The sequence below is a fragment of the Chiloscyllium plagiosum genome, unplaced genomic scaffold (assembly GCF_037043375.1).
Source record: "Chiloscyllium plagiosum isolate Xiang-an unplaced genomic scaffold, Cpla_swu_hap1 HiC_scaffold_7, whole genome shotgun sequence".
NCBI lineage: Eukaryota > Metazoa > Chordata > Chondrichthyes > Orectolobiformes > Hemiscylliidae > Chiloscyllium > Chiloscyllium plagiosum.
In genome coordinates, this window is record NW_028270145.1 from 48,096,478 (window position 1) to 48,112,284 (window position 15,807).

General features: G+C 38.2%; 1 protein-coding gene across 4 annotated transcripts in view; it reads left to right on the plus strand.

Moving 5' to 3' along the window:
* Positions 1–15,807, plus strand: part of LOC122551920 (titin) — a 348,465-nt gene that overhangs the window by 251,053 nt on the left and 81,605 nt on the right. For all 4 annotated transcript variants that reach the window (XM_087988975.1, XM_087988977.1, XM_087988978.1 and 1 more), the window contains 23 exons: positions 135–286; positions 1,223–1,370; positions 2,352–2,529; positions 2,609–2,730; positions 3,178–3,465; positions 3,550–3,846; positions 3,960–4,146; positions 7,360–7,475; positions 7,685–7,984; positions 8,099–8,398; positions 8,499–8,604; positions 8,704–8,900; positions 8,999–9,304; positions 9,410–9,688; positions 9,797–10,096; positions 10,201–10,503; positions 10,675–11,049; positions 13,360–13,662; positions 13,871–14,170; positions 14,275–14,571; positions 14,662–14,946; positions 15,043–15,336; positions 15,422–15,721. In XM_087988975.1, the coding sequence (XP_087845101.1) occupies positions 135–286; positions 1,223–1,370; positions 2,352–2,529; positions 2,609–2,730; positions 3,178–3,465; positions 3,550–3,846; positions 3,960–4,146; positions 7,360–7,475; positions 7,685–7,984; positions 8,099–8,398; positions 8,499–8,604; positions 8,704–8,900; positions 8,999–9,304; positions 9,410–9,688; positions 9,797–10,096; positions 10,201–10,503; positions 10,675–11,049; positions 13,360–13,662; positions 13,871–14,170; positions 14,275–14,571; positions 14,662–14,946; positions 15,043–15,336; positions 15,422–15,721 (5,733 nt within the window). The remainder of the gene's footprint in view (positions 1–134; positions 287–1,222; positions 1,371–2,351; positions 2,530–2,608; positions 2,731–3,177; positions 3,466–3,549; positions 3,847–3,959; positions 4,147–7,359; positions 7,476–7,684; positions 7,985–8,098; positions 8,399–8,498; positions 8,605–8,703; positions 8,901–8,998; positions 9,305–9,409; positions 9,689–9,796; positions 10,097–10,200; positions 10,504–10,674; positions 11,050–13,359; positions 13,663–13,870; positions 14,171–14,274; positions 14,572–14,661; positions 14,947–15,042; positions 15,337–15,421; positions 15,722–15,807) is intronic.

The window sequence follows — 15,807 nt, forward strand, 5'->3', positions numbered from 1 at the left end:
TTTTCAAAGATAGAAAAGAGAAGCAGAGATACAGCCCAAAGTGGACTGAGAAAAGAAAAAAGTTAGTAACAAGGATTTGAGCATTAAAAATAAACTCATAAGGTATTTAATACTTTGTTGTTATAACTTCCCAGAGCGCCCAAGTGCACCAAATGACTTTAAAGTGTCAGAAATTGGTAGAAATACAGTACATCTGATGTGGGAGCTACCAGATGATGATGGTGGAAGCCCAATCACTGGATATCTAATTGAAAAACGTGAAGTTAATCGCAAGACTTGGACCAAAGTAAGTCAGAAATTGTGCTAATCACAAATTTACCTTTGAGGTGAATGCATATATATCAAACTAATGATTCAACAATTGTAAGCTTTTTTCAATAAAAGAATTTAGGCTAGAAACAAAGTAATTGCTGTCTCCTGAGAAAAATAATATTGCAAGCCAAAAGTCCACAGACTGAGATATTGATGGAAACAAGCAAGAACAGATCTATTCAGATGTCAGTTCACAGGTAGCTCCATTTTTGCTATCAATTTTATCCATTGCAATATTGAGGTCAATCCCATGTCAGTACATTGCTGCACCATAAGATTTCAGTGCAGATTTAAGCATTTTTATTCAGTCATTTGCAAACTTTTCTGTCTTTTTTAGTCCAGTTTTGTTTTCTTTTCACTGTCAAATTCTCTTCAAAGCTCTTTAGAAATACTCATTTTCCCGGCATTGCAGAGAGAGAAAATAAAGAAGATGCTTGTTGGACATATGTCCTCTTATGTTTCTTCAAGACATTCCAACGTTCTTTATTCAGCCAGTGTTGAGCCTACAAACAGGTCAATCTTGAAGTGAAGTGGCTATTAGCATCCCATTTGCTTCAATTTCCTCTCCATCTGATGGAAAGGTGCTTGATGAGACTGCTTGTGTTCCACACTGAAATTAAAGGGGTGTCAGCAATTCAAACCAATTAAGATCAAAGGCTTTTCTTGAGCTTCATTGAATCTTTGATCTGGAACTCCTCTAAAGCTGTATACCAATGCCCCTCCATGCCTCAGTACTAGGTCTGTGGTTAATATGAAGCTACCCAGAAAGTGAATCAATCTATTGTACATCATCTACAGAGGGAAAAAGTGGGATTTGGCTTTGTTTAACAGAAGTGATAGCAATATTTCTATTAATGTTTATCAATGTTTGTTATGTTTCTGATGACTCAAATTATTATGTGCTGTTTAGGTAATTGACAAAATCCAAGATTTAGAATTTACTGTCCCAGACCTCGTCCAAAGAAAAGACTACCTGTTTAAAGTTGCTGCCTGTAACAAATGTGGCCCAGGAGAACCTGCATATATTGATGAACCTGTTAATGTTTCTGCACCAGCAAGTAAGTATTCATCATTTGTATTGAATCTCAAAATCCTTTGTTTGGAAACGGAGTCAAATGGATCAATTTGGTTTCATTTTAAATGCATGCAGTACAGGTCCTTTTGAAATATTTTACAGTGCAAGCTAATATATATATTATTAATAAATTAATAGAGGAGCAAGCCAAGATCTCTCTGAGAATGATTCAACAAGCAATTACATGTAAGAGCTATCAAGTGATTTATACTGAAAATATTACTTTATCTATTCTCTATATGTAATCCCTAAATTGAATTCCCTCTGGTCTTTAGCAGTTACTGTCTCTGTGAGGTGGTACCAGGGAGACTCCTGCGTTCCTCAGTGCTGGAGTGGAACTTCTAGCATGCCCTTATTTCACCATTTTGGATCCCTTCCCTTGCTTTGTTTGCAACTCTGTCTCTGCGGACATCTACCAGGAAGCCAGTAGACTGATCCTCAAAATGCTTCTGTACTTAAAACTGTCCCTTGAGGTGTGGCAGTATTCCCACCATGAACCTACAATCGCATTCAGGAAATTAGTTTGGAGATGCAGTGGTGATGATGGATATAACAAAAATCATTCCTCACCAAAGCGCTGATACTGGAAAGACAATCCCATCCTTTCTTTAGGACAGCACAGTAGCTCAGTGGTTTGCACTGCTGCCTCAGCACCATGGACCTGGGTTTTATTCCAGCCTTGGGTAACTGACTGTGTGGAGTTTCCATATCCTCTGGGTGGGATGCTCTTCATACGGTCAGTGTGGACTTGATGGGCCAAATGGCCTGCTTCCACACTTAGGGATTCTTGATTATCTCTTTATCTTCCAGCTTCTATATATTTCACCAAATCATTATTCAGAAAATTGAATATAATTGAGTTATCTGTTTTGCTGGTATTGATTTATATCCGAAGGAGTACGCTTTAATTATTTTTTGACACTTTTGAACTCAAAATGTTAATTTGTAATTGTGTACTTTGCAGCTGTTCCAGATCCACCAGAAAATGTTAGATGGAGAAATCCATCTGCCAGAGGAATTACCCTTACATGGGAACCACCAAAATATGATGGAGGGTCAAAAATTAAAGGATATTTAGTAGAGAAGTGCCAACGTGGTGCTGAAAAGTGGGAGTCATGTGGAGATCCAGTTAATGAATTGAGGTTCGTTACATACCTCGTTTTCAAATATTTGCTATAAATAGTACATCAAAAATGCTAAAATTGGCTGTTTGTTGAATAGGTTCGAAGTCAAAGGTCTCAATGAAGGGGAATGGTATTCTTACCGTGTTAAAGCCTTGAACAGACAAGGTGCCAGCAAACCAAGTAAACCCACAGATGATATACAAGCAATTGATCCAAAAGGTACATTATTGCTGTTATAAATTATTTTTCCATAACACATTTTTTGCTAGAGCTAAGCTTTAGTAATAGATTACAATCCTGCTGTGTCATCAGATTTAATTCACAAATATGCACATTATGTTAAGCATTGTCACTTTTGCAAGTTGAGTTAGTCTATAAGAAAACAGAATAAGAGAGCTGAAATGCATTGTTAAATCAAGTGGATTATGCATCCACACAGAATCTTATTGACAATTCTAATTTGCTGATGAATTCATTTTAATGACTGGGACTCGGAAGAGCCACAAATCAGCTGTACAATTTTCATGCATGATTCTACAATCAACTATTGAACAAATGTAGTTTCACAATAAAAGCAAAGTTGTACTGAGTTAAACCTGCAATTACCCTTTGCAATGCATCATGTTTGAATTAAATTATTAAGATGCTTTTTTCTTTCCTCAACAGAGGCTCCAGAGATTCATCTTGATGTTAAACTGCTTGCTGGCATCACTGTGAAAGCCGGAACAAAGATTGAGCTCCCAGCTTTTATCTCTGGCAAACCTGAACCTAGAATTACTTGGACAAAAGCTGATTACATTCTGAAACCTGACGACAGAATAACAATTGAGACAAAACCTGGTCATTCCACTGTGACAATCACAAATACCACAAGGAGCGACAGTGGTCCCTATATTATCGAGGCAGTAAACACTAGCGGCCGTGCCACTGCTGTTGTTGAAGTCAATATTCTAGGTAGCTAAAATGCTCTTATTAAACGTATCCAATTCTTGCAATAAATAAATTCACTCAAACACATACTATTTATTTTATTTACAGACAAACCTGGGCCACCAGCTGCATTTGATATCACTGATATTACAAATGAGAGCTGTGTCTTGACATGGAATCCACCTAGAGATGATGGTGGTTCACACATTACAAATTATATCGTGGAATGTAAAGCAGGAACTAGTGAAATATGGAACAAGCTGTCATCAACTATTAAAGAAACAAAATTCAAAGCAACACACCTCACACCATTAAAAGAATATACATTCAGAGTTCGGGCTGAAAACATGTATGGCATCGGAGAACCAGCTCAGCATGCTCCAATTATTGCTAAATATGCTTTTGGTAAGGAAGACTATTATTTTTAACTTCATAATTCTAAACTTTATTACTTAATTTTTACATAATATGCTATTTAGATTTTTTTAAAAACCCTTGGAAATATGCTTGTATATTAGATCCACCTGGTCCTCCAACACGTCTGCAAGGCTCAGATATTACTAAGGATTCATTGACATTGACTTGGTCTGAACCAGAGGAAGATGGTGGTAGCCCAATCACTGGATATTATGTTGAAAGATATGATCCAGAAACTGACAAATGGGTTAGATGCAACAAGATACCTGTTAAAGACACAAATTTCAGGTACTTATGACAATGACAATTTATAAGTGAACCACATTTTGAAATGTTCGGCAATATGTTGTGGTTTCTGAGATGTCTGTGCTGATGATTTGACTAGAAATGGTTTATCTCCCATGGCATTCTTCATAGTAAAATGTATAAAACTAAAACTTCTCTCCAATTAGTTCATATTCTAAGCTCATCAGTTTGCTTATGGACCCCAATTTAATGGGAACACCGATACTGTGCCATTCATATCTTGAAGCTGATAGCACACGAGGGAAACCAGGGCTGAGAGGTTAGCTATACAGCATAACCTCGGTTATTCGAACATCGATTATCCGATTTTCGGATTACAGACAAGATCTCAAGGTTCCGATGGCTGGGCCACTCCCCGTGGCCATCTGATCAGTTAACCGAACATTCGATTATCCGAACATTCAATTATCCAAGCAAAATACTCCACACCTGTGTCGTTCAGAGAATCGAGGTTATACTGTAATCTGAACTTCAAGCTTACGTGGCCATAAATTGTCTGTGTCACTTGACCAAATCCACAACCCAACCAATGCCAGGGTAGGAGCCATAATTCAGTGGCTTCCCGCACCTCCTGGTGCAGATGGAAGCTGAAATTGAATCTAATTACTTAACTGCCTTTCTCTCTTCTAGTCCATATTCTCCTCCCAGCAGGTCTGATTTGATTGAAAAGCTAATGATGCTTTCTTGCTCAAACTCCAATGAATAGTGCAATTGGACTGCATATTTAAAGCAAAATCAACTGAAAAATCTTGCTCCTGGATTGGAGATTAAATGTTAGCCCAAGGAACAGAGATTGTTAGCAAGAGCTATGGAGAGTGACAAGAAGTAGACTCTTGAATGAGGAGTAAATGAAGCCAAAGATCTGGCTGAGGAGCAATAAGAAACTATCTTAGTACCTGAAGAAAATATGGATTGGAAAAGAAAACACTTTCCAATTTTGGTTATTAATGTAGAAGCATTATGAAGTTCTTTGTTTTCCATTACTAAAACAAATGCTAATCAAAAATGATTCAAGAATCCAAAGATAATTTGTGCTTTATTCACTATCTTATCAACATTTTTTTAATAATAAAATCACTCTAACTTGTCTCTTCCAATCTCATTCCTTGTAGTAACTGTGAGGAGTCCAGAGTTATTAATGTCACAAAAATCAAGACCATCTGTTCAGCTACTTCTGTCTCTTTCCTTGTCCTTTGGAGTAAAATTTCCCAAAGGTTTCTGACTGCCCTGGAGCCACATTTTCTTTAGATTGTATCTCATCTCTGCTCTTCCACCTAATCTTGTTCACCTCCAGCTCCCTTGATTCTGTTCCAACCAAACTGATCGCAACTCACTGTCTGTTAGGGGAAATGTAGATATTTTGGCTCTGATGATTAAATGAAACTTCCACATTTCGATTGTAAAAATCTATACTGAGTCTCCAACAGTTGATTATTTAAAAATCAAACCAATACTGCTCTTTCTGGGCCCCACCGTTAACTGAAATTATGAACAGTTTCTTCTTCTCAGATTTAAAAATCACACAACACCAGGTTATAGTCGAACATGTTTATTTGGAATCACCAGCTTTCGGAGCGCTGCTCCTTCATAAGGTGGTTGTGGAGCACCTCCAAATCATTCTTCTCAGATAACATCCCAAACTCTCTTCAGATCCAGCGCTATCTGTCCTCTCATCAAAAAACCTTTCTTGGTGCATCTAATCTTGAAAACTATTATCTCCTTCCTTTCTGCTCCATGGCATCTGGAGTGGCCCTTATCAAAGATACAAATGCTGTTCTTTATGAATGTGGTCACCTGCCCTCTTCATCTGTCTTCCTTGATCTCTATGCAGATTTATGCACAATAGTCCACCCATCCTCCTCCACTGGATACCCTCCATCATATGTGTTTCTGGATCTACCCTAACTTGGGTTCCAGTCTTATCCATTTTATTTCAGCCAGAAAGTGATCACCAGTGGCTTCTCATCAACCTGTTGTTTCATTATCTCTGGATTTGCCCAATATTCTATTGTTGCCCCTCCTTTCTTTTTCTTATTGGCATGCAAGTGAAAATACAACATCATCTTTCCACATATATGCTGATGACTATGGGCACTGTCAGCAAACCTACAACTCATTCATATCTGTTCAAGAAACTAATTCATCACCACCTCTCAAGTGTAGTTAGGGACGAGCAATGTATGCTGGTTTTGCCACCATGTTTGTATAGTGAATGATTTTTTTTAAAATGACATTGAATTCTATGGTATTTCCACATCAGTGGACTCCTCCATAGATTTTGATTGAATATCAGATCAAAATCTGGAATTAAGAATCTAATGATGACCACAAAACCATTACCCGATTGTCAAAAAGACCCATCTGACTCACTAATGCACTTCAGGGAAGGAAATCTGCTATCCTTATCTGGTCTGACCTGCACGTGACTCCGGACCAACAGCAAAGTGGTTGACTCACAACAGCCCTCTAAAATGGCCTAGCAAGCCACTCAGTTCAAAGGCAGCTAGGGACAGGTAATAATAAAAATGCTAGCCAGCCACAACGTCTGTGTCCCATAAGTAAATAAAAGACAAGTGTGACTTCCTTTGTTCATGGATTGTGGGCATCGCTAGCTAGGCCACCAATTAATAATCAACCACATTACTGTGGATCTGGAGTCACACATAGGCTAGACCACTTAAGGATGGCACATTTCTTCCCCAAAGCATGAGTGAACCAGTTGGGTTTTTACAACAATTAACAGTCAACATGTTTCAAAAGTACTTTGTTGGCTGTAAAGTATTTTCAAATACCTGGTAGCCATGAAAGGCTATGATCCTTAAAGCCTATGTCCTTGATTTAATTTTAGTTTTCCTGTCAAGATTTCTCCTTTTCCAGTACAATGTCAAACATTTGCATCTTGGAGAGATTTTACTATGTCAGAGGCACTATATAAATGCAAGCATTTGGGAGATTTTCTGCTTATTTGCTAAACATGTGTTAGTTTTGTTTTGTTAAGACTGAAAAGGATGACAAATGTAGCTGAATTGTGGCTATCAGAATACTTTTGAAAAAAATTTTGGTAACTACAACTAGTTGAACAATTCACCTGAGCAAAAACAATCTTGTCATTCTGATCGCTACAGACAGCAGAATATTAGATAAATATAATGCATGCAAATTAACACGTGTGTGTTCATGTTTTGCTTTCAACAGGGTCAAAGGACTTACTCCGAAGAAGAAGTATAAGTTCCGTGTTCTAGCAGAGAACTTAGCTGGTCCTGGCAAGCCGAGCAAAGAAACAGACCCAATCCTGGTGAAGGATCCAATCGGTAAGTGCATATTTTCAACTCAAGTTTCATAATATTTTTATGTATTAAAGTAAATTTTGGCATTAAGATTTTGAATGCAACCAGAAAATATTGGAAATTGTTCCTGCTAGATTCCAATATTCTTTGAGTACATGCAAGGCACGATAGAATTGATCATGTCATGTTTACCTAAGCATTGACCAATAATTTTCATGTACATTCATTTATAGACCCACCGTGGCCTCCTGGAAAACCTAATGTTAAAGATGTCATGAAGACTTCAGCGTTCCTGAATTGGACAAAACCAGAGCATGATGGAGGAGCAAAGATTGAGTCTTATGTTGTTGAGCTGCTGAAGAGTGGAACAGAGGATTGGGTTAGAGTAGCTGAAGGTATTCCTATCACTGAATATTTCCTGAAAGGATTGATGGAGAAACAAGAATACTCATTCCGTGTTAGAGCTGTTAACAAAGTTGGTGAAAGCGAGCCCAGTGAACCCAGTGATCCTGTGCTGTGCAAGGATAGATTAAGTAAGTTTTACTCAATTTATCGGCCATATGTATTGCATTTCAACTTTGGATAACTTTGGAAAATGCAAAAACTCATTTTTTCTTTAAATACAAGAGTTGTTTACTTCCACACAGATCCTCCTTCACCTCCACGTTGGTTACAAGTTGTTAACATCACAAAAAATACTGCTGATCTTAAATGGACACCTCCAGAAAAGGATGGTGGCTCTCCAATAACAAACTACATAGTAGAAAAAAGGGATGTAAGACGAAAAGGCTGGCAAACTGTTGACACAACAGTAAAAGATATCAAGTACACAGTTACACCTCTTTCAGAAGGTTCTCTGTATGTATTCAGGGTTGCTGCTGAAAATGCAGTTGGACAGAGTGAATACTGTGAATTGGAAGATTCAGTACTTGCAAAAGATACCTTCAGTAAGTTTTTCAGTGGTTATGAATTTCTCTTTCCCTTTATATAATTATTTCCTTGTTTGAGTTCTTTACATCTTAAAAAAATATTTTGATTTCTCTCCAGCAACTCCTGGGCCACCTTATGCTCTCACAGTTGTGGATGTAACGAAGAGACATGTTGAACTTAAATGGGAAGCTCCCAAAAATGATGGTGGACGACCAATACAGAGGTCATTTTAGCTTTTTTATTATTGTTCAGCACACTTTCAACAAGTCATAGTTTCTTTTTTATAATGTACACTAATGAATCCCATGCAATGTTTGTTTAGGTATGTAATTGAAAAGAAAGAGAAATTAGGAACTCGCTGGGTTAAAGCTGGCAGGACTCCAGGACCAGAATGCAATTTTAGAGTCACTGACGTAATCGAGGGCACTGAAGTACAATTCCAAGTTCGTGCTGAGAATGAAGCTGGCTGTGGCCATCCAAGTGAACCAACTGATTTGCTTACAATTGAGGACCCAACTAGTGAGTAGAAATTGAAATTAAAAACGGTATCACGTGAATTACTTTAAATTTTGAAAACAAGTTGCAGATAATATTTAATATAATTTTGTTGTATCCAGGTCCTCCATCTCCTCCTCTTGAACTACATGTGACAGATGCAAGCAGAGATCATATATCTATTGAGTGGAAACCACCAGAGAAAAATGGCGGTAGCCCTATTATTGGCTATCATATTGAGCTTTGTGAACCAGGAACAGAGAAATGGATGAGAATTAATTCTCGCCCAGTCAAGGACCTGAAGTATAAAGCAGTAGAAGGTGTCATCCCTGACAAGGAATATGTCTTCAGAGTTAGGGCCGTGAATGCCATTGGAGCAAGTGATCCATCTGAAATTTCAGAAAATGTTGTGGCGAAGGATTCTGACTGTAAGAACTGATTTCTTTTAAAATGGTTGCTTTCTTAAGCTTAAATTGTTCTTCAATAAATAAAATGACATTTAGCATTAAAATTTTGAAAAATTCCTTCCATAGGTAATCCAAGCATTGATGTGCAAACTCAAGATATAACTGTTGTGGAGGGTGAGAAATTGAACATCCCTGTAACCTTTAGAGCTGTACCAACACCAATTATTTTATGGTATAAGAATGGAAAAGAATTCAAAGCAGATGATAGGGTGACTATGAAGAGCGCCTATACCCTTGCATCCCTTGAGATTACGAACAGTGTTCATGCTGACGCTGGTGTCTATGCTATTAATTTGGAAAACAAACTGGGTTCAGCAACAGGCACCATCAACGTTAAAGTCATAGGTAAATATTCAAGTGAAATGGAAGTAAACATGACTGTTTGTTTATTTCCTTGTCTGAGAAGCTTACTTTTAGACAAACATAATACATTTTTATTTTGTTTTAATTAAGGATTGCCTGGTAAATGTAAGGATATAAGAGCAAATGATATCACCAAGAGTTCTTGCAAAATAACTTGGGATCCTCCAGAGTATGATGGTGGCAGCCCAATTCTTCATTACGTTCTTCAACGTCGTGAGGCTGGCAGAAGAACGTATACACCAGTAATGTCTGGTGAGAATAAACTAAGCTGGCCAGTAAAAGATCTTATTCCAAATTGTGAATACTATTTCCGAGTAAAGGCTGTGAACAAAATTGGTGGTGGTGAATACACTGAACTTCGCAACCCTGTTATTGCAGAGGATCCAAAGCGTAAGTACTCTCAGAGGAAAATCATCATTAAACAAAATATATCTATATAGCCTACAATCATTGCAATACTTTGAATACTCATTTATGGATGTAATTTTCATTAGAACGCCCTGATCCACCAATTGACCTGGAGACCCAGGATCCAACTTCAAAATCTGTGACACTCACATGGAAACCTCCTCTTTATGATGGTGGCTGCAAAATCATGGGCTATATCATAGAAAAACTAGCTAAAGGAAGTGAGGAGTGGGAGAGATGCAATGAGTACTTGGTTCCTGTTCTGTCTTACACTGTTAAAAATCTTATGGAAGGAAAGGAATACCAGTTCCGTGCACGTGCTGAGAATATTGCTGGAATCAGTGATCCTTCAAGAATAACTCCGGGAATCAAAGCAGTGGACCCAATTGGTGAGTGCTTTTTTCTGCATGTGAGGTTCAGAAAAGTCATTAAATGGGGAATAACCTAAATGCTTCATTTTCATAAACAAACAGCTGAGGAAAGAATTCTGTAGTCATTTGAAGACTGAGCAATTGAACAATGAGAGGTTTTTTTAACAATTATTTTGCTTTTCTGTACAGATCCACCAAAGGTCTTCCTCGTTGGAAACCTTCAGTTTGGATTAAATGTCAGAAGAGGTGATGAAATTAGTCTTCTCGCCCATATTTCGGGATCGCCTTATCCAACTGTGACGTGGCTTCGAAATGATGAAACAATTAGACCTGAAGAAATCAAAAAGAGAGTACAGAAAATAATACCAACTAGAAAGAAAGAAGCTGAAGTTGAGGAACCATTTTCTCTCAGCTTACCAGAACGTTTAACTGTTGATAACAGCAGAAGAGGAGAGTCCCAAATAATGGTTCGTGATTCCATCAGAAAAGACTATGGAAAATTTACCATCAAAGTAGAAAATGACCATGGTGTTGCCCGTGCCAGTTGTGACGTTAATGTCCTAGGTATGATGTTATACAAATTTTTCATAAATGTTACACTATCATTTTACAAACATTAAAGTAAGAGCAGAAGGATCTCAAATTCACTGTACCATTTAATAACATTGTAGCTGATTTACTTATCTTTCCAAATTCCACATTCCCATCCAAACCCAATAACTTTTGATTCCATTACCTTGCAAAAACCTATGCCTTAAAGATACTTGATGATCCCTCTTCGCCTGCCTTCTGAGGTGGAGTCCCAAGGTTACACACCCTTTTTAGAGAAAAACATTCTCCTCATCACTATCCTAAAAGGGCAGCCCCTAATTTTTAACAATGCCCCAAGTTCTCTACTGATCCAAAGAGAAAATAATGTTTCTGCATTCTCCTTGTAAAGGCCATTCAGAATCTTATATTCTTCTATCAACTTACCTCTCACTCTTCTGAACTCCAGTGCAAACAGGCCAGTCTGTCCTGCTTCTATTAGACAACCTCTTCATTCCAGGAATCAATTTCGTAAATCTCCAATATTCGACCTCCATTGCATTTAGATCCTATTTTAAACAATGAGACTGAAACATCCCCCAGTAATCGAGGTGTGATCTCATCAATGTCCTGTTCAGCTATGCATAACATTTTTACTCATGTTCAATTGCTGTCATAATCGGGGCAGCATGGTGGCTCAGTGGTTAGCACCGCTGTCTCACAGCACCAGGGTCCTGGGTTCGATTCCAGCCTGTCTGCGTGGAGTTTGCATCTTCCCCCCGTATCTGCGTGGGTTTCCTCCGGGTACTCTGGTTTCCCCCCACAATCCAAAGATGTGCAGGTTAGGTGAATTGGCCATGTTAAATTGCCTACAGTGTTAGGTGTGTTAGTCAGGAGTAAATATAGAGTTGGGAGTTGGGGAATGGGTTTGGGTAGGTTTCTCTTCGGAGGGGCGGTGTGGACTTGTTGGGCCGAAGGGCCTGTTTCCACATTGTAGAGAATCTAATCTAAATAAAGGATGGCAAACTGTTAGTCTGCTAAATTACTTGCTTTCCTTGCATGTTAATTATTTCTGACTCATGTAGTAGAAGCCTCTGCACCATTTAGGTAAAACTGTTTTTATGTTCTTCCTGGTACAGTAAACAATTTCACATTTTACAGTATTACACTCAATCATTTGCCAAATCATTCAACTGACTTATATCAGTGCACAATCTTCTTATGTCCTTATGGCAACATAATTTCCTACCTATCTTTATGTCATCTACAAAAATAGTTAGTATTTCTTCAACTCCTGTCATCTAAGCAATTAGACCATAGATATAGGATCAGAGTTAGACCGTTCAGCCAATTGAGTCTGTTCTGCCATTTTATCGTGGATGATATGTTTCTCAACCTGCCTTCTCCCCATAATCTTTGATCCTCTTACGAGTCAAGGACCTATCTATTTCTGTCTTAAAGATATTTGGATAATTGATATGCGGATTATCGAGGTTCCTCTGTAAATGATTTGGATGTGACCGTAAGAGGTATAGTTAGTAAGTTTGCAGATGACCCCAAAATTGGAGGTGTAGTGGACAGTGAAGACAGTTACCTCAGCTTACAATGGGATCTTGATCAGATGGGCCAATAGGCTGAGAAGTGGCAAGTGGAGTTTAATTTAGATAAATGCGAGGTGCTGCATTTTGGGAAAGCAAATCTTAGCTGGACTTATACACTTAATGGTAAGGTCCTCTGGGGTGTTGCTGAACAAAGAGACCTTGGAGTGCAGGTTCATAGCTCCTTGAAAGTGGAGTCGCAGGTAGATAGATAGTGAAGAAGGCATTTGGTATGCTTTCCTTTATTGGTCAGAGTATTGAGTACAGGAGTTGGGAGGTCATGTTACGGCTGTACAGGACATTGGTTAGGCCACTGTTAGAATATTGCGTGCAATTTTGTTCTCCTTCCTATTGGAAAGATGTTGTGAAACTTGAAAGGGTTCAGAAAAGATTTACAAGGATGTTGCCAGCGTGGAGGATTTGATCTATAGGGAGAGGCTGAATAGGTTGGGCTGTTTTCTCTGGAGTGTCGGAGGCTAAGGGGTGATCTTACAGAGGTTATTAAATCATGAGGGACGTGGATAGGATAAATAGACAAAGTTTTTTTTTCCCTGGGGTAAAGGAGTCCTGAACTAGATGGCAGAAGTTTAGGGTGAGAAGGGAAAGATATAAAGGAGACATAAGGGGCAACATTTTCACGCAACTATCTGGCCTACTGTTGTATTTTGATATGAAGTTGCCAAAATGCAAACACTTACTGTTGTCGCTATAACCATAATTTATGTTTTTTTTTTATGTGGCATTCTAGACACACCTGGTCCACCAGTCAACTTCGTGTTTGAGGAACCCAGAAAAAATTCTGTCATATGCGTATGGGACCCTCCTTTGGACGATGGTGGTAGTGAGATTCTCAACTATATCTTGGAGAAGAAAGATAATTCCAAAGCTGAACTCAGCTGGATTTCCATAACATCAACTCTTAGACATTGCAAATATCATGTGACAAAACTTATTGAAGGAAAAGATTACATTTTCCGCGTAGCAGCAGAAAATAAATTTGGTCATGGCCCATTTTGTGTCTCAAAACCATTTACTGCCAAAGATCCATTTAGTAAGTTTTAACTTTTCTTTCCCAAGTTTATCATTATATACCTTGCAATGCTTAAAGTTATTTTGAAGTTTTACTTGTCACAATCATTGTTGAAGAACATTATTTTGCTGATATAATATACTTTCCAACTTTTATTGCCAATAATAGTTGTTATCAAGCTATCGTTACTTGTACAGCAATTTACTAATCCTTGTCTTTCCTGATTTAGATCCTCCTGAGGCCCCTGATAAACCTGAAGTGGTGGATGTTTCTAGAAATAGTATGGTTGTTGCATGGAAAGAACCAAAAGATAACGGTAGTCCTATTTTAGGCTACTGGATTGAAAAAAGAGAAATTAACAGTACGCATTGGACTCGTGTCAATAAAAACTTGTTAAATGTTCTTGAAGTAAAAGCTGAAGGTCTCATGGAGGGATTGACATATTTATTCAGAGTCTGTGCCGAAAATGCAGCTGGCCCTGGAAAATTCAGTCCACCTTCAGATCCCAAGACAGCACGGGATCCAATTTGTAAGTACTGGCTTAGCAAAAGCTGGCAAACTAAAAAACAGAACTTTTTTAAAGCACATCTTGTTTGTTTCACAATTAATAATGCATTCCTTTCCTTTTTTAAGTGCCACCTGGGCCACCAATACCTAGTGTCCTGGATACAACTGCAACATCAATAGAAGTAATCTGGGATCCTCCTATCTATGATGGTGGTGGTGAAATCAATGGTTATCATGTTGACAAGCAACTTGTTGGATCAAAGGAATGGTCACGCTGCACAGAAAGACTAGTTAAAGACCGCAAGTACACAGTCTTTGGGGTTAGAGAAGATGCAGATTATATCATTCGCGTGACTGCAGTCAATAATGCAGGGGAAGGAGCTCCTGGTCTTACTAGTGCTGTAACCGTCATGGATCCAAGAGGTAGTGAAGACTGTGAAAATACCTTGTGATTTGTTTGTATTTTGGAATTTTATCTTTGTTTTTTATATAAAACACTTCTTTTGTTTTTAGAGCCTCCAATGGTAGAGTTTCATGAAAGTGTGAAAGGAGGTGTTCTAAAACTAGCTGGAGAACCACTCAGACTTCCTGCCATAGTAACAGGTCGACCACCTCCAGAAATTAAATGGACCAAGGAAGAAGGCAAACTTGATGAAAAGCGGGTTGTTATTGAAACAGTTGGTACCAATACAGAATTAATCATTAAAAATGCCCAAAGAAGCGATTTTGGAAGATACCTGGTCACTGGTACAAATAGCAGTGGCAGCAAAACTGCTTGGACTCGAGTGGATGTCGTAGGTAAGACATATAATTAATGAAATAAGTATAAAATAGGTTATTATCCTACCTCTATAAATTGATAATATCTAATGCTTCACATCATTTTTCTTCCAGATGTACCTGGACCTATACTGGATCTAAAACCTGTAGTTGTTACAAGAAAAATGATATTACTTAACTGGTCTGAACCAATAGATGATGGTGGTAGTGATATCATTGGCTATGTTATTGAAAGAAAGGATGCGAAAATGCATTCCTGGAGACAACCAATCGAGACAGAAAAATCTAAGTGTGACATCACTGGTCTTCTTGAAGGACAGGAATATATGTTCCGTATTTGTGCTAAAAATAAATACGGCTGTGGTCCTGCTGATACACTTGGACCTATAGCTGCAGTTGATCCCTTAGGTAAGATATGAAGTGAACAGAAGAACTAAATAATCTCTGTGCATGTGTGTTACATGTTAGTATTGAAAGTGCATTTTCATTATAGGCCCGCCAACGTCGCCTGAGAAATTTACATACACAGAAAGGACAAAGTCAACAGTCACACTTACATGGAAACCACCACGAAATGATGGTGGTCGCCCTGTGTTAGGATACTTTGTTGAAAAGAAAAGACATGACCAGCCTAAGTTTGAGAGAGTTAACCAAGTGATCTGTCCAGATACAACTTTTGTGGTTGAGGATCTAGAAGATCTAAACATGTATGATTTCCGTGTCAGAGCTGCCAATGAAATTGGAGAAAGTGAACCATCAATTACTCTTAATGTAATAGTGCAAGATGATGAAGGTACATCCACTTATTTAGTGTTTTTTCTGTTTTGTGCTCCTACCTTCCAAACTTCCATAATTTTACAATGTCTTTATTCTTGTTTG